At 26.8% G+C, this 27,926-nt stretch overlaps 1 protein-coding gene across 7 annotated transcripts in view; it reads left to right on the forward strand.

Annotated features, from left to right (window-relative positions):
• LOC114937813 (pleckstrin homology domain-containing family G member 5) overlaps window positions 1-27,926 on the forward strand; it is a 193,269-nt gene that overhangs the window by 42,939 nt on the left and 122,404 nt on the right. For 2 of the 7 annotated variants that reach the window (XM_029311452.2, XM_029311456.2), the window contains exons 1-5: window positions 11,240-12,262; window positions 15,184-15,581; window positions 21,951-22,041; window positions 22,500-22,590; window positions 27,708-27,795. In XM_029311452.2, coding sequence (XP_029167285.1) covers window positions 12,127-12,262; window positions 15,184-15,581; window positions 21,951-22,041; window positions 22,500-22,590; window positions 27,708-27,795 — 804 coding nt within the window. In that variant the 5' untranslated portion in view covers window positions 11,240-12,126. Of the gene's footprint in view, window positions 1-4,975; window positions 5,168-5,245; window positions 5,462-9,016; window positions 9,816-11,239; window positions 12,263-15,183; window positions 15,582-21,950; window positions 22,042-22,499; window positions 22,591-27,707; window positions 27,796-27,926 lie in introns of those variants that run through there. The other 5 variants (XM_029311451.2, XM_029311455.2, XM_029311453.2 and 2 more) reach the window with 5 other exon arrangements.

The following is a 27,926-nucleotide window of genomic DNA, read 5'->3' on the forward strand; positions in this document are numbered from 1 at the left end:
GCGACAAAAGATTAATTAATTTATTTATTTTGTTAGAATTTAAATTTTCATGAAAATTATGTATTGGAAGAATTTTATAAGAGTTTCAGAGAGTTTTATCAGAGAGTCAATTTTTATTAATTTGTTTCGCTCTTATTATTTTAATACAAAAGGTATTCTTTTTTTGACAAATTTTTTTCAATTTTTATAGCATGAAAAACATTGCAAATGGCTCTCTTTTTCATTATCTTATAATTAAAAATAATAATTCTTGTCGGTAATAATGTTACGAATTAAACAAATCAAAATTAATGCAGTCTTTTTTCGACCGAGTTGCAAGTTAATAAGTTGCATTTTGTTTTTGTAAACTAATTCTCGTACAGTTCTGGGCATATTTAGAAAATTGTTTAAACAATTATTTAATCCGAAAAACGTGATAAAATTAATTATCGCTTTAATGACGGAAATTAATTAAAAATTCATTGGTTTAAATTCGAAAAATGGTATGATGTGCTAACTTTCAGCCAAGTTAGCATATCACTCTAAATTTAAACAATAAAATTTTATAGTTTTCGACGAGTTCTATAGTTCTATAGCAAAGTTCCGGCCGTGAGCTGCCACTAAATAAATATTTAAGGAGATCCTAAGGTAGTCTAAGTTTTCTTCCTGTTTTATCGACAAAATGTGAGGTTAGATAAATTATATAACTCTATTTATTGGCTATACGGATTGTTTTTTACCTGAAATTAGAACGCTTTGCTCTTTGTTAATATTAATACTTTAATTTGTACAGAAAAGAGATTGATCAATCTGTATAGTTTCATATATCTTGTTTATAGAATTATGGATGCTTAGAAATTATAATTCTGTAACCAAGATATATGAGATCATACATTTTCCTGTACAGATTAAAGTATTAATATTAGCAAAGGGCGAAGCGTTCTAATTTCACGTAAAAAACAATCCGTATAGCCAGTAAATAGATTTATAATTTATCTAATCTCACATTTTGTCGATAAAACAGGACGGAAATGACAGAGTTTCCAAGAACCTTTAGGATCACCTTAACTAAAAAAAACTCGCATTTTCGAATATAGGGATGATATCCTGGCCGTATTTCGAGTTAATAAGTATGCAAAGAAATCTCTGGAGAAACACAAGATTCAATAGACCACAAAGTATATAGAGATAAGATAATTAAGATCCACTCGGATTCCATAAAAGTCGAATGCGCATGCGCGTCACAATTTTACCATTTTCTTACACATACTATAAATCGCAGCCTCATTCTAATGACGGAAGGAAAATTACACGAATTATTAGAAATCTCGCTCCGAAGTGTGAATGAGTAATTTATTTTTAAGAGAGGGATTCGCGTTAATTGCGAGCGAAAAATCGATCGCGCGAGTAAATCGAAGATCCGTTGCTGTTGGCAATAAATTATTGAAGCGTCACCAGTGTCTCTCTATCGTAAAATTCAATGACGTGTTCTGTCGTAGGTTACATGACCGAATTTATAGTAGCGATAATCCACATTCGCTATTTATTGCATTTTCACGCGAGTGATTAAATTGCAGACAAGGTCGTTCAAGAATCATACATTGTTCTTGGAGGATAATCTAAAATTAAATGGAGAAGTTTAACACAATTGTTTAACTACGAGTTATAATTTATTTAAGCTGCTACATATTTAATAATATATATTTCATTTGTACACAGAGGGAGAATTTTCTCTTAGAATTTACTCTAAAAATCAATTGTGGGACAATATGATATTGGAAGAATTGTATAAGAGTTTCTCTGATTCAAAGGAAAATTTACTTTATACATATTAATATTTTTTATCGTGATAAATATTAGAGAAACTTTTATAATATTCTTCTAATATTATATTGTCTCACGATTACCATAATTTTTAGGGTAAATTCTAAGGAAAAATTCTTCGTATAAGATGATTTAACATAATAAAAATTACGTATGTTATATCTACGAAATTATATATAAAGCGTTTAAAATTTAGAATGTAATTATAGGAATTAAGTGTGCATTTTTATAGAAGTGTTTAAAAATCAAATTTATTTAGAATAATATAAGGAAATCTGTTTCTAATATAGTCAGACGTTTTTTAAATTTATGGAACATTTGAAGAAATTTTAATAATAATTAATAATTAATAATAATAATAATTATTATTATTATTATATATATATATTATTATTATTAATATTTAATAATAATTTTAATTTTAATATTGGAACGCTAATTATCATTAATATATTTAACGATATAATTATCATTAATATTTTTTTTTCAAAACTGTCAGTTTCAAGAATGCTCGCAACATCACGGTTTTAATAACTTTTCCTTGACATGTCATTCTAAACCTCGACACCTGTGCTATCGCCGAGACACAACGTCGCGCCAGCAAATTTATTTCTGCCTCTCGACTTGCTCCGCGCATATAATTCAAAGTCTTCAAATAAATATATATGTATACATATATGGTATATACACTCAGAGAAATTATATGGCATTTATTATAATTTATCGATTAACCCGTAATCTTAATTTATACCGAACTCAAAATTATATATTTGTTCTGTATATGAATTAATTTTGCGATATTTTTTTATATTAGTGTAATATTATAAATGAATTTTTTATTACACTACACAAACTACGTAATATTACCTGAAAATACTTTTCGAGAAAACATTTTATTGATTTCATTAATAAGAAGGATAAATTTCATTGATGTTCAACGCGACAAAGTGCTTTTATACTAAAAACTTGGAGCAAGCGCCCTTTGAAAAGTCGAAAACGAGAAAGAAGAAGTTCTTCGCGAATTTTATTTCATCGAGAGATGCAGTTGATTTTAAGTAGACTTTACAAGCGTTTGGAAAATTTATGGTTTCGGCGAATTTCGAGCTTTGCTCCTAATTTCCCTGTCAAGTTCGTAAAATCAAACGTTTCTAATTGAATGCAGAATCAAACTTTCGACGTAAGAAAACTCAAGAAACACGACGCGCGTATGTAAATATTAACGTAATGTATTGCGATATCTTAAATGCATTAGTCGTATAAAATTAACGTAAATTGGGTTTCAATTTGGACTGTATATAAGGATAAGGATCTTGAGACAACACAAACAGGGACAGTTTTCCGAGCAATTAACGTTACAGGACTGGATCAACAGCTGGCGTAAAATAACAAATTATAGCAGGGAGTTTAACTTTGGCACTTAACTTGATGTTACAAATTTAATTTCATGAAATCATTTTGCGTTTTATAGAAAATATAAATTAAACACATAGCAAACATAGTTTGCTAAAAAGAATTACTACGCTGAAAAAAAATTTTGTTAATTCTTATAAGTATTTATTTTAATACTGTCAAATAAATCATTTATTTCAAACTAATAATATTTATTTAATATAAGAAAATTAATATTTCTTTCTTTCAAATAAATGATTCATTTGACAGTATTGAACTAAATATTTGTTAAAAAAAAATAATAATCAAGTATGTCAAAGACCGCCAGAAAGAATTAAAAAATAATTATTATTTATTTTATTAAATATTTGTTAATTTAACAAATTTTTTTCAGTGTACTGCATATTTTAATTCTTTATATGAGCATATGCACAGAGAGAATTTTCTCTTTGAATTTACCCTAAAAATCATGGTAATCGTAGAATAATATAATATTGGAAGAATTTTATAAGAGAGTTTCTCTGATTAATATTTTACTTTATATATATATATATATAACAATAAAAAATATTAATATGCATATAGTTCAATAAAATTAATCGAGCATATTTTATATCTTATTGTGGAAGATATTGATATTTTTGATTGTGGTAAAAATATTTAATGAGAGAAATTCTTATAAAATTCTTCCAACACCATATTGTCCCACGATTATCTGTGCAACATTTAAAAATTTATTCTCTCAGCATTTTTTATTTATATTTTACATGGTTTTATTTTTTTATATGTCACATCAAAAATATACGAGTAGATCTTATTATTTGGAGACAATTTTTTCAGCAAAAATATTGGCATCAATAATTTTCGAGTTATACAAGCGAATTGAAAATAAAGGGTTTCTCGTAAACTAAGCCTTATGGAAATAAAATATTAACAAAACCACATTATCCAATTAATTTCAAGTAAAGTTTACTTTAATAAAATTTTAATTTCAGGTTTAGTTATAAAAAGATACACGATGACAAACATTGGAAACATGCAAAAAATGATAGCCTCCCTCGACATTTTTGCTGACGAAAAATCGTCTGCAAATAACGAGATCTACTTGTATATTTTTGGTCTGACACTTTATATCTTTAAGACACCCTTTATATTTTTAATTTTTGCGTTTCATTCAGGAACGTTTTTCAGAAATAAAAAAGAGACGCAAAAATTAAAAAAAAATGCACATAAAAAATATATATATATATAAATATATATAAAATAAATAAATATATATATTTATATATTTATTTATTTTATATATATTTTTATATATTTATTTTATATATATATTTGAATTTTTGCGTTTCATTTCTGAAAAATGTTTCTGTAGATAATTTTTCCAGTTTTGCACAAGTAATTTTCATGTAAAAATACATGGATTTTTTTTCCGTGCGTACATATATATATTTATTTATTTTATATATATTTTTCATATGTATATATTTTCTTTTATATATATTTTTATATAATTTTTTATGTGTATTTTTTTTTTTTATTTTTGCGTGTTTTATTTCTGAAAAACGTTCCTGTAGAGCTCGATCGGTCGATATTTGCCGATATATCGACCCAGACAGTACTAACAATGAGTCATAGTCGTAATGATTTGACCAATTTCATGTAACCATATTGCGGCTATAATTGAGCGCCACTGCGGCTTTGCCCCTCCATGTACAAAAGTATCTCTCCTTGTCGGCGGCACGCATTCGCGTTTTTCTCTCCCACGTGTATCTCCCTTCCTTCTCTCTCTCTCTCAGCCAGCAAACTGCTTATCGAACCTCGCCTCACCTGTCTCCTAATTTCTTGCTTAGTCTGTTGCCGCAATTTTTGCGCTCACGCGGCGAAACTCTCGCTCGCGCGCGATCGGAAGTAAAAGAATGTGATGGAAACAAAAATATATAGTGCGTAATATATACAAAGTGGATGTACAACCGTGAGTGTTGATCGAGAAATCTGCGAGATGCGAGCTCCTATATTTTTCGCGCGATTAGCGATTACATGTGGTATTTCATCTGTCATCTGTCAAAAGTCCAACTCGAGTTTAAAGGGACCAGACGAGTGCGAAATTGAAATAATGTGGGAAAGAATCAGTGCAAAAGTGTCTTCGAGCGAAACTGATGTTAAAGTTTCGATTTTCGATCTTTCATTTAATTAATGTCACTGTTGATCTTTGAATAAAGTTTTAAAATTTAAACCTTGAAATATATACCTTCTTGTTAACTCTCAAGTGAGTAAACCATTGTTACTCTCGAGTGAGAAGGATTTATCTTGGAAGTAGTAAAAAAATATCATAAATCGAAGAGCAAAGTCTGATTAGATCGCGCAGCCGGCGGAAATTGAGATAATATCGATAAAATAATCGCAAATCGCGTAAAAGAAATAAGTGAAATGCAATTCAGGAAAAAAATAGGAAGAACGGGAGTATTTCTTTTCGTTTAATTTGTTCCTGTGATGATCGCGATAAAAACGATTTTTTATTATTAAAAATAATTTTATTAAATATAATCTTATTGTTAGCTTCACAAATTTCACCCAAAAATATAATTACATATTAAAAATATTTGTAATCGATACCATCATTTTTATTTTATTTTTAAAAATTCTTATTTTATTTTATTTTATTTTATTTTATCCATAAAATATATTTATAATCGATACTATCATTTTTATTTTATTTTATCCGTCTCCGTAATTAATATTAAATCCGTAATTAATACTTTATCCGTAATTAATACTAAAGACAAATGTACAAAATTTATTATAAAAAATCCTCTGCATTTTTCTATATACTTCGAGTTTTTGAGGCATTAAAGCTATTTTTTCCTCAAACAATTAGAAATATAGAATTCGCGGAATTTCTTTATCTTTTGAGAAAATTGTATTTTATTTTAAATAGTCACATGTGACTAGCTTCTTCTCTCTTTCTTCAAATCGTCTTGTTTGTTTATCAGCTACGTGGTTTTATTATCAGCCATAGTAATGCCGAGCTAATAATGAAACAGCACCTTCGTCAGTCATCAAAGCGCGGTTTTATTCGTCACGTGTCACATTTATTCTGCTCCATTGATTACTCGAATAAAAGAGAATCGAGAAGAAAACCCCGATAAAAAGAAGAGAAAATCGGAAACTGTCGCGGTCGACTTTTTTCAACGCAATACATAGCATTATCTGAATTAAGTATCAATAAAATATTTCGATGCAATTATACGTGTGTCGCGATAAGCTTTGAATTACCTCGGCATGCTTGTTATCTTGTGAAATTAGAGCGTCGTATAGAGATATAATAAAGATTTGATTAGAAGCGATGGAATTTATGACTTTAGTGAAAAATGCAGATATACGAATGTGTATTTTATTTTAACACGGGAAGATATTATAAATAAAATTTTTATATAATTCATCGACTTTCAAATGAGTGAAAGAAGAAGAAATTCTTCGTTGTTTAATATCACATTCGCAATTCGCGATTGTGACCATAAAATAAATTATTATTTTCACACAACTATTACATTGAAAAAAAATTTAGTTAATTCTTATAAGTATTTATTTTAATACTGTCAAATAAATCATTGATTTGATATAAAAATTTTTATTTGATATAAGAAAATTCTTTTCAAAACAAATAAATATTTCTTTCTTTCAAATAAATGATTCATTCAACAGTATTGAACAAAATATTTGTTAATTTAACAAATTTTTGTTTAGTGTATATATTAAATATATATTAAGTCGATAAAAATGATCGAACGAATGTTTAATACCACAAAAGTAATTTAAAAATTATTGGTGTAATTGAAGTGTTTCTGAAACTAAGATTACTTAATTAAAAAATTGCATTAAGACAATTTTTTTCGAAATGTTTTTAGTTTTGATTGATGAATTTAACTATTAATTGATGAATGACGACAGATATCAATAAATTAATTTTAAAAACTTTTAATACAAAATGAAATTAATCTACATAAAAAGTAATAATGGAGGGTATAGCGAAATACTTTGCAAATTAACGAAATGACTTTTTAAATTGAACCTTTTTATCGCATACTATGACTCGCATAGATTCACAAATGACTATTGAATTGATGAATTTAATTTCATATTTGCATTGGTATCAAATTGCAATCGGTTACGGCGATTCATTTCTAATTCATTTCTCGGAATAATCATACACTCGGCAAATTTTTGCTACATTTGCATTTTTTAACTTTGTATACAATTGTCCGCAAGAAAAATTACATTTGATTTTCTTATCAATTAAAATCACATTTTGCACGTTTGTTTCAATTCACATAAATCAAACTGCTCGCAAATAATAATCATTATTCAATATCGAAATTGCGTTTTAATTACTTCGTCGTATCTTTCAATTTTATGTATCTGATGCACCGCATGACAAATCATTATGTAACACGTAACGTATAATTTCACGACACATGCTACAATCGCGTGATAACGCATTATCTTCTTCACTTCTTGGAAAATGTACATTCCTATGATTATCTGTTCTTAAAATACAGTTTAGAAATATGTAAACAAACACGTGCAACAGATGTGAATGAAAATGTCTATATATATTTATCAATTTATACACTTAATTATATTAACGAGGAATTTTAATTAAAGTACATAGCTAACCCTTTCTAGCCTTTTAATCTCAGAAATAAAAAAAGAAAAACTTTTAATTAAAAATCATATTTTTAATAAAAGTTGTAAAACAAGATACTACAAATACGAGGCAGAATTTATATTTGATGCTTAATATTAAATTAGTGTAGTGAATTTGAAAATAAATAAAAATATACAATATTAAAAAATATGTAAAATTACATAAATAATAAGTTTAAAGTTGCACGATAAATAATGAAAATGTATACATTTGTCGTGTAATTTTACACTTATTATTTATGTAATTTTATATATTTTTATGTAATTGTATATTACATATTTTTTTACAGTGGCATACTTATATAATATTTTAGTATAAATCCGAAATATCCGCATTCTGCTTACGTGCGTGAATCATGAATTTTATAAATAATAAAATATTAAATAAAATTTTATTATTAAATTTTATTTAATATTAATATTAAGGGTATTCTAAATATCCTTGAGAAGTCTGTTGTTTTTTTCTGTTTTATCGACAAAATGTAAAGTTAGATAAACTATAAATCTATTTATTGGCTATACTATGTGCACGAAAATGTAGAATTAGCTACTCTCGTTTACTAGGCTTCCAAATTGATATCTAAACATTTACTTATATTCCTTTATCCAATGCCAAATCCGCTCTGATTTAATTTCAGGTAAAAAACAATCCGTATAACCAATAAATAGATTTATAGTTTATCTAACCTCACATTTTGTCGATAAAACAGGAAAAAACAACAGACTTCTCAAGGACGTTTAGGATCACCTTAAGTATTAATATTAAATACAAATTTAAAAATATTAAATTAGTGCTTATATAATTAATATCCCAGTAAGAAAAAAATCATTGCTACAACGTTGTTATTGTTGTCAAATATGTAGTTTTTAACATTGTATGCAACATCATTATGAACAAACTTTGACATCGATATTTAGAGATTTCGGTAATGTTGAAATTAACGTTTTCAAATATTTTATTAATATTTTGAGAGCAATTAAATAATACTTTTAAAAGATTTATAAAACATCAGTTACAATTTTTTAAAATATTTATTAATAATATTTTAAACATATTTATATATAAAACATTATATCATAACGTTTAGAAAATTTATATAAAATCAACATTTTAAAATGTTGATTAAATATTTCTTGCTTACTGGGATCTTAACATAAATCCGAAACATTCGCGCGCGAATTATGAAAATTTGGAGGAAATTTCATATATTATTCGCGCGAAATTTATCCCAGCAGCCCGGTGCGACTGATTGTCGCGATTAAGCGCGAGGCGATGTCGACAAATATTTGTCGAAGACACGGTTGGCTGATTCTCGTATGCATTAAACAGTGACGTCTGAGAACGCGCTTTATTCCGGCGGCAATAATTGTCGCTGTGTCCTCGCGTTATTATCGTGTGCAACCCATGAACTCGCCGTGCGACCGCGTGATAACAAAATGCAGGCCGTTGCGGGCTTATCACGGCCAGGATTAGCCGGACTTATAATCCGTTTTCTCGCCGATAATTCGCGATATTGTATATATATATATGCGACTGCATACGTGTATACGTAAATTACGCGCTCCAGATATGAGATTCTACTGAGCAATTTAGCCGCAATCATGCTAATTCTGTTAGACTCGACGCTATTATTTTTGCAGAGTCAGAAAGAACGATGAAGATACGCTGGTATAATTAAGTGTTTGATAACCGGTATAGATTAGAGCAGTCTTATTTGTTGTAAGGAGAGTGTCTAAGTCGTTCAAAAGTGTCTGAGAGACTTGACAAGAATTTATTAACGTCATACTAAATTGTCAGAAAGGAGAAACGCGAAATTAAAAGTTATAAATACCTGACGAAATGTGTCATTAACATATTAATGCTATGTCTCCTATAATTTACACTTTACAAAAATTTTGCAACTTAATTTATATATGTAAGTATATCATTAATTATAATAAGTAAATTTTTTTTTTATTAACTTTTAATTTTACTTTAAAAAAATTTTGCAATTTAATTTATATAATGTAAGTATATAATTAATTATATAAAGTGAAATTAAAAGTTAATCATAAAAATTTATTTATTATAATTAATTATATACTTACATATATAACTTAAATTGCAAAATGTTTTTAAAGTGAAATTAAAAGTTAATCATAAAAAATTTATTATTTAAAACATCCATTGTTATAAATAATCTTTAAATTTAATTATCATTGTTAATTTACATATATAAATTAAATTGCAAATTTTTTTTTAAAGTGTAAATTATAGCAAACAAGTAAATTTAATTTTCAAAATTATTTTTATTATTTTTTAAAATATCGCTAAAATGAACGGTGCAAGGAAATAAGCAATATATTTAAATGGCTTATTATTTCATGCAAAAATACATTCTAATGTAACGATTGATAACAATTATAATGAACAGTGCGTTAATTTCGCAAGCCTATTTTGACTTTTATCATAGTTCTTGTTATAGAAAGTTTCGCACAAAAGATTTACGATATATTGTGAATTCGACGAGACCGATCTTTGACAATATTTTTATCGTCACATAAAAATCTTGGTATTTTACTGCATCGATTCAATAACAAATTAACTTATCGAAATCATATTTTATTAAATTGATAAAAACAAATTAAAAGTTGATCATAAAAAAATGTATTTAAAATTTATTTAAAAAATCCATTGTTATAAATAATCTTTAAATTTAATTATTAGACTGTTTTGCAGTATTTCTGTATATAATTATTTATTTTGAGCTATATATAAATAGTGCTGCGAGAGGAAACAGCAATGGATATAAACTCACTAGCATATGTATTTGACTTTGGAATGAAGGATATAATCTATTATTACGGAACATGCGGATTGTTTCAAACAACTTCTCTAATGCGACGAAACAAAACTATGCTCATGTTATTTTGCATAATTTCTGAGCCAGGAATATTCCATTAACGAGCCAGCAGATAAGAGCCGCATAAAAATTGTAATAGTACAACATCAATCAAATGCAATGCAATTAAACTTTAAACTTTGCATCATACTCTATCTTCGATGCAATTGATTGAATGATAAAATAGAAAATATGCGCATTACTCTACAGCCTGAGTAAAGTTTATTTAGACAATTATATAATTTTTTTATCAAATAAATATCAGTTGCTTTAACAATTAGAGTAAGTTTTATTTTGAACTAATTTTAGAATTTTAATATCATATAAATATTATATATATAATATTTTATATATAATATATATAAAATAATATAATATAAATATTATATATATATATATATATATATATATATATATAAAATATTATATATATATATAAATATTTTCTGACATAAGTATTATAAAGTATTATAAAGTAATTAACATTAATTTAATTCTCCTTTTTACGTAAACCTTGCACGTGTAACATTCTTGATAATATTGAAATAATTTTCAATTTGATAATGGAAGAGACGTTAATTTTTTCAGTACGATAAGTAACATCTTCCATTTGAGTAGTAAGTCTTGTTTCGGTAATTGATCGATTCGATTGGAACGAAAAGATAAATGATGAACATAATGGTGAGATAACATTGGGCGATATATGTATAGTAAAGAATAAATACATGCGATCTTCTTTTGGTAAATAGAACATTTTCTTGATGCACAATAATTGTATTTCTTTTACACAATAGACATTTAGGACATTTTTATAAAATCAAAAGGATCGAGAGGATTTAAAAAATAATTTGCGACACTTCTAATAAAAACATCTTTTAATTTCTTTTAAAAAATATAATATCGCTCGATTCGTATCGACTAAAAATATGGATATAGGAGAACGTAAAAAAAAAAAAAACAGTGACAGATATGAAATTGTAAATCGGATCAGGAGACTTAAGAAAGATCGTTGAGAGAGTTTTGAACTTCTGATGGCGCGATCGATTTTATCTCAACTTCCAGGCCTCGTTAAATACACGGAAAGCGAAAAGGCATGAGTGGACGGGATATTTGCGATGTAGTTGATATACGTTGCAATGATAACGCGTCGTTATCGAAGTGATAATTCCATTTACGACGGAATTTACTTTGTGTGCGTAAATTGCTGAGACGATACTGTGCGCGATCGTGAAAATGGAAAGTCAATGCGATTCGATCATTGATTAAAATTCAACGTGCCATAGTTTGTGCATTGTTCAATGTGATTATCCAAGTGCAAAGAGGATTATTGTGGTGCTCGGAAAAAATGACATTGAAGAAGGAAACGAAGAGGTCTTCGAAGAAAGCCAAGTCGAACCACAAAGCGACGAATTGTAGCATCGACGAGAGTGTAAATGTGCTGCAGCAGGAAAATCCTACGAAAGAATGCAAACAGGAAGCAGGTGCGCAGAGCCCCGAATTATTAATCGGTTTTTGCAAAATTTTTGATACATGAGACGCAGAGGCTCCAGAGGATAAAATGCTGTCATATATCAGAATAGTGAAGAAAAAGAAAATCTTCTCAGTTTATGTCTTTAAGAATTGAAAAATAATTTCATACGTTTTATTCTATATGTCGAATATTATTATTAATTGTTTTATATAATTATATTTTATGATTATTATAATAATTATTTAAACCGCTAGTAACAAAGTAACAACTCAAGTTAGTAATATATCTGAATCAAATCGATGAATCATCAAAAGTTGTTATTTCTTGTGAAATTTAGAATAATTCTTTCAAGTGACAAAAATTTAAATATATTTTTTTTAAGAAAAAAAATCATAATTTTTGGATTCAACAATATATAATAATAAAATTCTTACAACTTTTTTAACTGCACAAAAAGCATTTCCTCTTAGAATTTACTCTGAAAATCATGGTAATCATGAGATAATGTGGTATTGGAAGAATTTTATAAAAGTTTCTCTGATAAATATTTACCACAATATCAATATCACAAAAAGATATAAAAAATGTTCGATTAATTTTACTGTGAAACAGTAAAATTTTGTCTCTTTATTTCTTGCTTACTTCTGTCAAGTCTGCATCGTTCATTAAAACAATGGTGAATATTGTCGGTGGTATGCAGTGAATTTGATTTACTGTATTAATTTATTATGCATTTACGGTTGATTTACTTGAAAAGGGCTGCAATGACAGCCGAAACGTTGTATTTTAACTAATTATTTATAATAAATGATTGCCAGTTTGGTCGACTTTTATCATTGAGGAAAGATTTATAGTAAAATTTTATTGTGGTAAATATAAATATTTTTCATTGTGGTAAATATTAATCAGAGAAACTCTTATAAAATGTTTTTAATATCATAATAACCCATCACGATTATCATGATTTTTTTTCAAGGTAAGTTCTAAGAGAAAATTTTCTTCGTGTGTAATTAATATTACACGACATATAGGAATTAATAAAATATTTTATTCTGATAAGAATATAGTTAAAATTCCATTATGATAAACGCTAATGAACTACGAATATTTAAAGCGACTTGATATAAATAATTATAATGATATTTAACATATAGAATAAAATGTATTGAATTACTTAAAGATATACACAGACCTAATTTTCACTATTATTAGCTATTTATTAGCTATACGGATTGTTTATTTTAGAAATTATAATGCCCCCCATTTGTTAATTTTACTTTAATCGTGCAAAAGATAAATTTATCAATCTGTATAATCAATCAAAATATAAGCACTTGAACTTATAATTTTATGAGAGTTTATAAGTTTAAGTGACTATATTTTGATTGACTATACAGATTAATAAATCCTTTTGCACAATTCACGTATTAATATTAACTAATATTTAATTGACTATATAGTAATATTTAATATTAAACGACATATAGGAATTAATAATCTACTATGATTGACTATATTCTGATTGACTATACGATATTAACTAATATTAATTCTTTAATTGTGCAAAAGGGGATTTATCAATCTGTATAGTCAATCAAAATATAATCACTTGAACTTATAAAATCTCATAAAATTATAAGTTTAAGTGCTTATATTTTGATTGATTATACAGATTGATAAATCTTTTTGCACAATTAAAATATTAATATTAGTTAATATTGTATAGTCGATCAAAATATAGTCAGTTATAGTCAATTATTAATTCCTATATCTCGTTTAGTATTACTGTATAGCCAATCAAATATTAAATAATATTAATACTTTAATTGTGCAAAAGGATTTATCAATCTGTATAATCAATCAAATATAATCACTTGAACTTATAAAATCTTATAAAATTATAAGTTAAGTGCTTATATTTTGATTGACTTATACAGATTGATAAATCCTTTTGCACAATTAAAGTATTAATATTAGTTGATATTGTATAGTCGATCAAAATATAGTCAGTTATAGTCAATTATTAATTTCTATATCTCGTTTAATATTACTGTATAGTCAATCAAATATTAGTTAATATTAATACTTTAATTGTGCAAAAGGATTTATCAATCTGTATAATCAATCAAATATAATCACTTGAACTTATAAAATCTTATAAACTTATAAGTTCAAGTGCTTATATTTTGATTGACTATACAGATTGATAAATCCTTTTGCACAATTAAAGTATTAATATTAGTTGATATTGTATAGTCGATCAAAATATAGTCAGTTATAGTCAATTATTAATTTCTATATCTCGTTTAATATTACTGTATAGTCAATCAAATATTAGTTAATATTAATACTTTAATTGTGCAAAAGGATTTATCAATCTGTATAATCAATCAAAATATAGTCACTTGAACTTATAAAATCTCATAAAATTATAAGTTTAAGTGCTTATATTTTGATTGATTATACAGATTGATAAATCCTTTTGCACAATTAAAGTATTAATATTAGTTAATATTGTATAGTCGATCAAAATATAGTCAGTTATAGTCAATTATTAATTTCTATATCTCGTTTAATATTATTGTATAGTCAATCAAATATTAGTTAATATTAATACTTTAATTGTGCAAAAGGATTTATCAATCTGTATAATCAATCAAATATAGTCACTTGAACTAATAAAATCTCATAAAATTATAAGTTTAAGTGCTTATATTTTGATTGATTATACAGATTGATAAATCCTTTTGCACGATTAAAGTATTAATATTAAAAATGGGAGGGGGCATTATAATTTCAAGAATAAACCAAAATGAAATCCTTACAGTCAATAAATAGATTTATAGTCGAATCTAAACTCACTTTTTCGATCGATAAAACATATTTGGTCAGCACATCCGCTTAATATCGTCGCATTATCCGTTGAAACAGAATGGCCAAAATCCTCTGGCGTGAAGAGATCGGCGTCGAAGGAAAGCTTATCAAGGGATGCGGACAGCTCGAGCGGAAAGCTCGAAAGGCGCGCGTCGTTCCGTCGGAAATTCGGCGCGCTGCTAAAAGGGAGCGCCGGTTTACCGGCGGCGATCAATCGCGGTCTGCAGCCGATTAGACGCAGCTTGAGCTTCAGCAAAGATCTTCATCGCAGTCACGAGCCCTTAAAGCAGCCCTACAGGACCAACAGCGTGCAGTGGTACAACAGTCTCAGCTCGCTGGCGGAGGACGAGCGAGTCGACGTGGTTGACTGTAAAAATACGGCCGCCTTTGAGGAGGATGTTTTTGACGGCAGGGTGCAAGTTTCAAGGACGCGTAGTCTGATGGAGAAAAATCCTGTAAGGATCTTTTATTATTTTTTTTTTTTTTTACAAAAAGAAGTCTTGAAAAAATTTCCAAGTCTCGCGAAAAAATAAGGGAAAGGAAAACGCGTCCGTAATTTTTTCTCAGCATTTTTAAAAGAGATATTTCAGGGAATAACGACCAGCGGCTCTGAGAGTCGTCAGGAATAATAGGACGATGTTAAATAATGATCGAGAATTGTTCGTTACACGGACGAATCTAGAGAGCCTTTTTTATTCGAAATTTCTTCTCGGAAAATTTTTTCTCTAATTAACGCAGGTTGTTAATCAAGCGTAATTTACGACCATCGCGTAATTTTAGAATGTGAGGCTAAAGTCTTCTTATTATATGTCTTTTCTCTTTAAATATTTATTTATTTCCGTTTTTCTTTCTCTCAGTTAATCATGACTAATTTAATCTACATGTTGTCAAGATAAAATAAATGACGATTTTGATATGCTTTAGTACATTTTGCACATCATGTCGAATCGGGACATAATTAATAGTTACTTGCTATGCTTATCGTCTTTTAGGAATTTAAGAACGAAATGCTTGATCTTGTTAATCGAGTTCAGAAAAATTAATGAGATTCTATTCCCGCTTGCCAGAAGCTTTTCTCAATTTACATTTTTTTACTGGACCACAGATTCTCGTATTTACGAGAATTGGCACGGGAGAGACTCGGCGAAATTTTTGCCTAATCATCGAATCAGATTTTCTGCTTTTAGCGAGGAAACATCCCGGAGAAAACGTTCTGCCGGTATCTCCTTCAATTTTTTATTCGCGAACTTTTCTCATAGAAAAAAAGGTGAACTTGCACCAGAAAGTTTCAGTGAGATTCCGTGCCCTACATGTGCGAGAAATGGAAAATTATCGGTTTACATCATGGTTAAAATGCCAATGGCAATTCAAATGATGAAGAATTTCCGGTATTCGCGTGCGAAAATTATAGATTAATTCTGTCAGAATGTAATTATGTAAAATGAAATAGTACGAAATTAACCTGCATGTCGCAAATATTTAAATTCAAATGTACATGCATAATTATTAATTAATTTAATAATTTCTAATTTTGTTTGCGCCGTAATATCCGTAAATATCCGTATAAAAATGTAATTTATCGGCAAAATAATGAAATAAAACATTAGAGTAATTTAAAGGTTTAAAGGATTAGAGGGTTGATTCAGTACTACGATACGTTCGCGGTAGAGAATGCGAGCTGATGCTTTTTGAATTCTAAATTTAGTCATTCGTGGCTGAGAATCTCGTAACGTAAAGCAGGATTTCGCGAGGAAAGCTTATCCGAAATTTCTGGATTCTAATCGGAGCTATTGTTCTATAGGAATCCAAACACCTGAATCGCGGTTTTATGTATCAGATCTGAATCTTGCACGCGAAACTGGTAAATTAACCATTTAACCCATTTGCATCCGTACCAGCGTCTATATTTAGTATATGATACAATCGCGCTCTGTGCACATAATTTACCAACTTACTCTGTCTTATTGACAATTTGATTCGCGAATTATCTACACTGAAAAAAATATTTGTGTGAAATTACATGATTATACTGGATTTTTTCCGACCCAGCATAATTGTGCAATATTGCTACTTATATGGAAGATTACAGATGATATGTAATTTTATATGAAATATATTCTTAAATATTTTCAAGATTAACGATATTTTATTGAACATGGAATTACACATAGAAAATGCTAGTAATGTAATAAATGCTATAAATAAAATGGATAAATAAAGTTCTAATAAAGTAAAAAATCGTAAATTTAAAATTACATATGATTTTTGCATAAAAATAGTAATTTTACTTATATTTTTTTTACATGTATTTTTACATTAATATATGTATTTTCACTTTAAAAATGGAAAAATAAATTACAGTAATAAGCAAATAATTTTCCAATTTTGAACAAGTAAAAATACATGGATTTTTTTCAGTGTACACTGAAAAAAATATTTGTGTGAAATTACATGAGTACACTGGGTTCTTTTCCGACCCAGCATAATTGTGCAATATTGCTACTTATATGGAAGATTACAGATGATATGTAATTTTATAATGAAATATATTCTTAAATATTTTCAAGATTAACGATATTTTATTGGAACATGGAATTACACATAGAAAATGCTAGTAATGTAATAAATGCTATAAATAAAATGGATAAATAAAGTTCTAATAAAGTAAAAAATCGTAAATTTAAAATTACATATGATTTTTGCATAAAAATAGTAATTTTACTTATATTTTTTTTACATGTATTTTTACATTAATATATGTATTTTTACTATAAAAATGGAAAAATAAATTACAGTGATAAGCAAATAATTTTCCAATTCTGAACAAGTAAAAATACATGGATTTTTTTCAGTGTACACTGAAAAAAATATTTGTGTGAAATTACATGAGTACACTGGGTTCTTTTCCGACCCAGCATAATTGTACAATATTGCTACTTATATGGAAGATTACAGATGATATGTAATTTTATATGAAATATATTCTTAAATATTTTCAAGATTAACAATATTTTATTGAACATGGAATTACACATAGAAAATGCTAGTAATGTAATAAATGCTATAAATAAAATGGATAAATAAAGTTCTAATAAAGTAAAAAATCGTAAATTTAAAATTACATATGATTTTTGCATAAAAATAGTAATTTTACTTATATTTTTTTTACATGTATTTTTACATTAATATATGTATTTTCACTATAAAAATGGAAAAATAAATTACAGTGATAAGCAAATAATTTTCCAATTCTGAACAAGTAAAAATACATGGATTTTTTCAGTATACACTGAAAAAAATATTTGTGTGAAATTACATGATTATACTGAGTTTCTTTTTCGACCGAGCATAGATTGTGCAATATTGTTATCCATATGGAAGATTACGTGTAATTTCATGTGAAATATGTATATACTTACATATTTTCAAGATTAAAAATATTGCTCCGAATATAGAATTACACATACGAAATGCTAGCAATGTATAAATGCTATAAAATAATGTTATATAAATAAAATGGATAAATAAAGTTCAAAAATAAAAATACTAAATGTAAAATTGCAAGTAATTTTTGGATAAAAATAGTAAAATTTTACCTATATTTTGCATACATTAATATGTATTTTTACTTTTAAAAAATATGAGGAAAAAATTACAGTGATAATTAAGTAATTTTTCCAGTTTGAACAAGTAATTTTCATAAAAAGTACATCGATTTTTTTCAGTGTAGCTGCCAGATAATTTTTAACAAATGACGAAGAATAAACTTGTTTACAATCTACACAGAGAGAATTTTCTCTTAGAATTTACCCTGATAATCATAGTAATCATATGGGACAATATAATATTGGACAAATTTTATAAAAATTTCTCTAATTAATATTTACGATAATAAAAATATCAATATCTATCACAATAAGATAAATATGTTCAATTAATTCTACTACGTACATAGTAAATCTTATTATGCGCTATTTATTATGCAATAATATTTATTTATTAATATTTACTATGGCTAATTAATATTTATTATTTATTAATGGCTGAGAGGAATGGAGTGTAGATCGTGTTTTCATTTATTAATTATCTAATAATATTTATTATGTATTAATATTATTTATTGCAGTTCTATAATCGTCTTCATCATTTCTAAAATCGCATTTCTCGGTAGCCTTATATTTACAAGCAAACGATTTCTCGTTTCGGCAAGAATTTGCTAAATTTATCCATATTCATGAAATTACCTTAATTTAAAGAAGTATTTGATAATTTTAAGAAAACAATTTGATTAAAAAAAATGATTTTTTAAAAACAAAATAATTTTTTTTAATATAAATATTTTGATTTTGAAAAAGATTTATTTGATTTTAAATATTGTACCATAAAAAGTAATAAATGATTTCTTTCAAATAAACAAATTAATTTTTTAAAATATAAAAGATGTAGTCCAATAAATTTTTGTTTGTTTTAAAAATAAGCAGAATGCGAAAAAACTATTTCGTAAATTTAAATAAATTATTCGCTTAAGAAAAATTATTTCCTTCATTCGTAATAAAGTTTTTTTTATTTAAGCAAAGAAATACCTTATAACAAATATTTTTTTTTTAATTTAAGTATTTTGATTTGAAAAAAATTTATTTAATTTTAAATATTGTATAAAAAGTAATAACTAAAAATTACATATTAATGTATGCAAAATATAGGTAAAATTTTACTATTTTTATCCAAAAGTACTTGCAATTTTAAATTTAGTATTTTTATTTTTGAACTTTATTTATCCATTTTATTTATATAACATTATTTTATAACATTTATACATTGCTAGCATTTCGTATGTGTAATTCTATATTCGGAGCAATATTTTTAATCTTGAAAATATATAAGTATATACATATTTCACATGAAATTACACGTAATCCTCCATATGGATAACAATATTGCACGATCTATGCTCGGTCGAAAAAGAAACTCAGTATAATCATGTAATTTCACACAAATATTTTTTTGCGATGTAATAGACTGTAAACGAGATGTGAGAGTCGAAGAGGAGATGAAGTTCTAATTTCCCGCAATTTATCGCGGCGAGACAATAATCTCACGTATTTGACAACATAGTAGAAGACTTCGCGCAGTCTCTTAAAACGTCCGGTGCTATTTACGTAGCTGGCTAATGAAAAATTTGCGAACATAATGAGACTTTCTACCTCATTTCCTCCCCGACTTTGCGCGTAAGTGCTTCTTGCTCCCAGGAAACTCATCCTGTTTGCACGTTGAGAATTAATGGCGAGAATGGCTGTTGAATGGCGCCAAAGTTTTATAAAGTTTTTCGCTACCTATATCCTCTCCTGAATATATATAGGGATACTAAATGTAGGGATGCAGGGTTTTATGTCCGTTTCGCTGCGCCACATACTTATTATTTCTTTTATTCACATATACCGTCCTTTTTATTAATATGAAATATGTGGCACACGTGCTGTAAATTATAATGATGGTTCTCGCAACAGCTCCGATTGAAAAATATAAATTTTTAAAACCTGCTACGTATAAGAGTACACAGAAATACGTTTGCAATTAATTGTAAAGCAGTATTTAATTAATATTCTCTCTTTATCTCTCTTTCTCTGTTATATAAATGCAAAAAATCTTTTAGAAAAAGAGAAAGTTGTAATACAAAAATTCGTCGTTTGAAAAGAAGGTTATAAATTTCACAATTATTATACTTTGATGTCATCAAAATTCTCGCAGAAGGGGGATCATAAACAAATATGCACTAAAAGAATATTTGTGTGAAATTACATGATTATACTGGGTTCTTTTCGATCCATTTAATCATGCAATATTACTATTCATAGAGAAGATTAGATGTAATTTTATATGAAATATATTTTTATATATTTTCAAGATTAAAAATATTCCATTGAATATGGAATTACACATAGGAAATCCTAACAATATATAAATGCTATAAATAAAATGGATAAATATGAAATATTATAAAATAAAATAAAAATACTAAATTTAAAATTACAAGTGATTTTTTCATAAAAATAGTAATTTCACCTATATTTTACACATATTTTTATATTAATATGTATTTTTACTTTAAAAAATACACTGGAAAAAATGACTAAATTATTCATATTCAATTCAATACTGCCAAATGAATCATTTATTTGAAACAAATAAATATTTTTTATATCAAATAAATATTATTAGTTTCAAATAGACGATTTATTTGACAGTATTGAAATAAATACTTATAAGAATTAACTAAATTTTTTTCAGTGTATGGGAAAAAATTGCAATTAAGTGATTTTCAAGTAGTTTTGTATAAATAATTTTTGTAAAAATACATGGATTTTTTCAGTGTATATATTATATCGCAAGGAAAATAATATATTTATCTCAGTTATTTATCTTTTACGTTTGCAACGGTCATACTGAAGTCGAGGTTTGTGTCTGTGCGCAACGAAAGTTTAATATATAAAAATCTGATCGATCTCTCGATAAAGAGACGCACTCTGAATAAAAAGCAAAAAGCTCTTCACTCAACAACCAAATACATAGTCTCCTTCTTTCTTCCAACGGGACTCAATCCCGACACGGAAAAGAACGAAGAGGAAGAGCTCCGAGTGTATCGCGCGAATCCTTTATCGAAATCAAAAAAGCTCGCACGCGATGACTTGTATAGCTCGTCCTTTTCTGCGATTTTTTTATGTCAATAGCGTCAGAGGTGCGAGTTTACGCGATTTTTCCGGATGTATACGCGACACGAGTTCTTAATGGAATTTATGGAATGTCGTTTTATTTTGATTTTGCAGGCTACGAACCTTAGACGAAGAGTAAACACTCTCTCGCATCCTGCCGCACCTCCTTATGGACGACACAGCGATTATTATCACTCCAGTATAGGTAAATATATATTACAGTTTATGATTTATTAATTGCCTGACGATTACATAATTATTGTATAACACATTGAATATGAAAAGATTTATTTCAAAAATATTGAGTGCGTATAAAATATTATAACTCGATATTTTTATTTTTCTTTATAGAATTATGTTATTCAGCATTTTCTGTTTTTTTTTTTAATTTTTTGTCATGACATGATTTAAACTCTCCACTTCCGTCAGTTTCGCATTAATTATCCATCTAATTTCCATAAAGTGATTTATTGTCAAAGTTTATCGCGGGACAAAATTTCTCTTAACTCTTTTCATAAAAATATAAGAGTCGGGTCGGTCTGGCTAACTTAATTTTGTATCGTGGGATTATGCTCTTCTCTACTCTCGGACAAAATAAAGCTTTATTCTCTGCGAGATTCATATAAGTGAGACACCACTCGTGCTCTTTTGGTCCTGTTTCAGATTTAACCAATCCTCCGTACGAAGCGAGTAGTCTTCCGGCTTTGAGTCGCGCTGTCATTGACGCAGATGACAGCGAAACGAAACCGCCTCTGTGAGTATAAATGATTTATTTGATATTACTTGTTTGTACACGAAATGAATTTTCTATTAGAATTTATTACCCTGAAAATCATATGGCAATCGAAGAATTTTATGAGTTTCTCTGATTAATATTTATTACAATAAAAAGTATTAAAATGTACGTAGTAAAATTAATCGAACACATTTTATATCTTATTGTGGTAGATATGAATATTTTTTGTCTTGTGATTTTTCTTATAATTACAAATAGACAGTCTAATTTTAGATATAGTAATACTTACATTATGCATTCAAAATTTAATCAAATGAAGCCATTATTCTATATTTGAAGTCAGAATAATTTTTTTTATACGGAGAGAATTTTCTCTTAGAATTTATCCTGAAAATCATGGCAATCGAAGAATTTTATGAGTTTCTCTGATTAATATTTATTACAATAAAAAGTATTAAAATGTACGTAGTAAAATTAATCGAACACATTTTATATCTTATTGTGGTAGATATGAATATTTTTTGTCTTGTGATTTTTCTTATAATTACAAATAGACAGTCTAATTTTAGATATAGTAATACTTACATTATGCATTCAAAATTTAATCAAATGAAGCCATTATTCTATATTTGAAGTCAGAATAATTTTTTTTATACGGAGAGAATTTTCTCTTAGAATTTATTCTGAAAATCATGGCAATCGAAGAATTTTATGAGTTTCTCTGATTAATATTTATTACAATAAAAAATATTAAAATGTACGTAGTAAAATTAATCGAACACATTTTATATCTTATTGTGGTAGATATGAATATTTTTTATCTTGTGATTTTTCTTATAAAATTCCAAATAGACAGTTTAATTTTAGATATAGTAATAGTTATATAATGTATTCAAAATTTAATCAGATAAAGTCATTATTCTATATTTGAAGTCAGAATAATTTTTTTTATACGGAGAGAATTTTCTCTTAGAATTTATCCTGAAAATCATGGGATAATATGGTATTAGAAGAATTTTATAAGAGTTTTTTTATTAATATTTACCACAATAAAAAATATTAATATTATATAATATTACATATTATTATATATTATTATATATTACATATATGTACATAGTAAAATTAATAGAACATATTTTATATCTTATTGTGTTAATCTTATTAATCAGAGAAACTCTGATAAAATTCTTCCAATTGTCTCATGATTTTTCGGATAAATTCTACCAATAAGAAAAAATTCTCTCTATATCATTAACTGTTTTACTTAAATATTGCATTTGTGACATCTTTAATCATTTGTAATTATTATATTAAATAATCCCTTAATTGAATTCTTGAAACTCATATTTATCTAGAATTTATAAAGACTACAATTTATTAATGAGTTTTCACATTTTACTCCATAATCCTTCAATTTCTTACTCCGAGTCTGTCTAAAATACACTACAGGTTTATTTTCTTTATTTTCTCTTTCATCTCCCACAAACAAACAACGTGTCAATCAATTAAATTATTTGTTTTTCTTCTACTTTTCCATCATTATTTCATAAGAAAAATGAAAACAAATAAACGATTGCGCGTCCTTATAGTAGTCGTTCTTAAAGATTCATAGTGGATCCTTTTCTAAACGGAAAACGATCGTAAAACGTCGTCCATTTGCTTCTATACGGATGTTCGTGTGGCAATACTCGATTCATTGGCAGGATAATAAATTACAGTTGAAAAGAATGAGAGACAGGAAGACGGAAAGAGGTCAATAAACCGCTACTCGCGATAAATCACTGCATTGGTCAAAGAATTGCGATGGACTCGAAAGTAAATATAGAGAGAGCAGGAAAAGGTCAAAAAAATTCTCTTTGCTTTATTCTCGTCGAAATGTTCGAGATATTTGAATCTCTATCGCGTATTTTATATTTTATATATGTGTTTAAATTGTTGTTTTAAATCGTAGCCTCGATTCTTCGAAGAATTATTTTGACAGACCTGTACACAATTCTTTCATTCGCGTGTATACGTACTTCCTCTTCAAGCTGTTGCTTTTTTCCTTTCTTTGAAGAAACGCGTCGTCCGAACAGAATGGATAGCTTTTGCGAAACGCAAGTTACGAGATTTTCGCGGTAAATCAAGCTTGCTACAGCAATATTTATGTACTCTGCTTCCGCAAAATAAAAGCCTAAATCGCACGAAATATTGTTGCATATTCTTGCCATAAGGGTGCGCCACCCTTCTAAGTTTTATATCGACTTTTTAAGTCTTAAGCCTAAAAATGGGACAACCAACGTAAGAGAATAGAAAATAAAAAATATGAATTTTTATACAATATAGTTATTTAATTAATATAATATAATATATTTTTTATATAATATATAAAATATAAATTTTTATATATCTATTTTATATTACACGATTAAATTTATTCAAATTTTTAGTTATAGTCACTAGTCCTTCTTTATTTTTTTTTTTTTTTATTTAATTATATTTTTTTAATATTGACAAATTTATAAATGATTTGCGTTTTGTAAAATAAATGTTATAATAAAATAAAATATTTTCTAATATTAAAATCATGAATAATAATAAGAGAGTAGAAAATAAAAAATATGAATTTTTATATAATATATTTATTTTATATTACACGGTTAAATTTATTCAAATTTTTAGTTATAGCCACTAGTCACTCTTTATTTTTTTTTTATTTAATTATATTTTTTTAATATTGACAAATTTATATGATTTGCGTTTTGTAAAATAAATGTTATCATAATAAAATAAAACATTTTCTAATATATTAAAATCATGAATAATAATAAGAGAATAGAAAATAAAAAAATATGAATTTTTATATAATATGTACTTATTTTATATTCATGATTTTAATATATTAGAAAATGTTTTATTTTATTATAATAACATTTATTTTATTCATAAAATAAATGTCTTCATAATAAAATAAAACATGTTCTAATATAAAAATCATGAAGATCGCGTCAATTTTAATCTTCTGTCGTAATTATTGGATTTTTGTCACATGATTGTTTCCCAATTTTGGAAACAGGCGAGGGAAGATGAAACTATTTTGAAGGGCGGGCGAAGTCGAAGCTCATCGGTATATTCCTCTTCAATTTTCCGGTCAATGCATCACTCGATTCTCAGTCATTATTATTTGATATTCCACATCAGTGATCCGCTAGTATACTCGTATTTCGTTCCTTTCTCTGACATTTATTGTCGATAAAATTTGAAAAAATACATCCCTGGACAACAGCATTGTAGAAAGAATACATCGATCAACTTGATTAATCATAGCAGATGTATTTGGATTTTGCGTTATCACGGGATTAATTCCGCGATAAATATTTCGACAATTAAATTGATATTAAATAACATTTTCTCTTATCAGAAATAATATTGTTAAATTTCCAAAAAAAGTTATATCAATTATATTTTCGATATTTTTACAAATCATATCACAAAATTATTTTAATGTTTATAATATGACAATTTTTTTTACCCATTGCAAAGAAAAAAAACATTATTGAAAATAAGAGAAAAATAAGAAAATTATTGTATAACATTATCGCAAAACGCAAATCATATAAATTTGTCAATATTAAAAAAATGATATAATTAAATATAAAAAAAGTAAAGAGTGACTAGTGACTATAACTAAAAATTTGAATAAATTTAACCGTGTAATATAAAATAAATATATTATATATAAAAATTCTTATTTTTTATTTTCTACTCTCTTATTATTATTCATGATTTTAATATTAGAAAATATTTTATTTTATTATAACATTTATTTTACAAAATGCAAATCATATAAATTTGTCAATATTAAAAAAAAATAATTAAATATAAAAAAAGTAAAGAGTGACTAGTGACTATAACTAAAAATTTGAATAAAAATTTAACCGTGTAATATAAAATAAATATATTATATAAAAGTTCATATTTTTTATTTTCTATTCTCTTATTATTATTCATGATTTTAATATTATAAAATATTTTATTTTATTATAACATTTATTTTACAAAACGCAAATCATATAAATTTGTCAATATTCAAAAAATTATGTAATTAACTTTTTTAAACAATGGATATAAAGAAACGTGCTGGTTTGCCATTTCATACCGTTATGTCTTAGACCAGCGTATACTGAAAACGTGAAACATCATGGCTGACATTTCTATTCCATTCTTCGCGAATCCTTCCTCTTAGATCGTTCTGGACCGCGGGCTTTAACGCCTTTCCACAAAGAAATGAAAGCAACCGTGGGAGGAAAAGTAACTGTGGAAGTGAGAGATTCCGTCGCAAAGTTTTCGCGAATGAAACATTTTCCCGCACGCTCGTCGTTTCAACTCGAGCTTTTTGTTATTACGAATCCTAGACGTATCGCCTTTTGTGTGAAAGAAAATTTGATCGCATTGCTTACTACGGGCTAAAGAACGTTCGAATTAAATCGCGATATTTGCGGATATTGTGGGCGAGAATATTGCAATGTAATAAAACTACTCGGTTTTCCTGGAACAAATATCAAAATCCAAAGAGTACCTGTATATTGCTTTCACGTAATATTATAGCATTGCAAAATATCTGTAAAAGACGGCAATTTTGCGACGAAGTAATAAAATAAAATGACAGAGTCCAACAAAAAATCGCAATTTATTTAGCTATGTGAACCTGACACTCGACTTTTACAAAATTAATTTCTTCCTACGAAAAACGATAGCATTTTGTTTATAACTATAACAATTGTTTAAACAAACGGTCAAGAGTGAACTTTGACCATTTTAAAGATTTTTTTAAATCTGCTTTTTCCAGATTCAGGCTCGTTTGCAGCTGTTTGCATTAATAATATATATTTTTAAAAACATTTGTATTTTTTTGATTTTGTTGAAAATTAAGACATTTTATTTACATTACATGAAAAGTATTGTATTAAGAAATTTTAAATGAATTCTCAAAAATAAGAGTAAAACATGAAAATTAACTTTATTTCATTTCAAAAAACATTTGTAAACATATTGATGCAATTTGTTGTGAGAAATATTCTAATTTTTTTTTAATTTATTACTAGAATTTTAGACATATTTACCTAATTAATCTACCATATTTCTGGTTCCAGAGAGCAACAGGTCAGGAACGAACGGAGAAACTTGAGATCCAGCATCCGAAAGTTATCTCCACTGGGAAATTTCATCAAGCAGCATTTGGTGAGTCCTTTTTTTTATTTTATCTCGTCAAATTAATTATTCTCCGTACGAACGTGCTATCTTTTTTATTCCGAGAAGATAATCCGTATAATAATCCCAGGCACATAATATAATTGAATCAATATTCCCGC

This window comes from Nylanderia fulva, unplaced genomic scaffold, assembly GCF_048542155.1.
Source record: "Nylanderia fulva isolate GAGA-0341 unplaced genomic scaffold, ASM4854215v1 Scaffold4, whole genome shotgun sequence".
Classification (NCBI taxonomy): domain Eukaryota; kingdom Metazoa; phylum Arthropoda; class Insecta; order Hymenoptera; family Formicidae; genus Nylanderia; species Nylanderia fulva.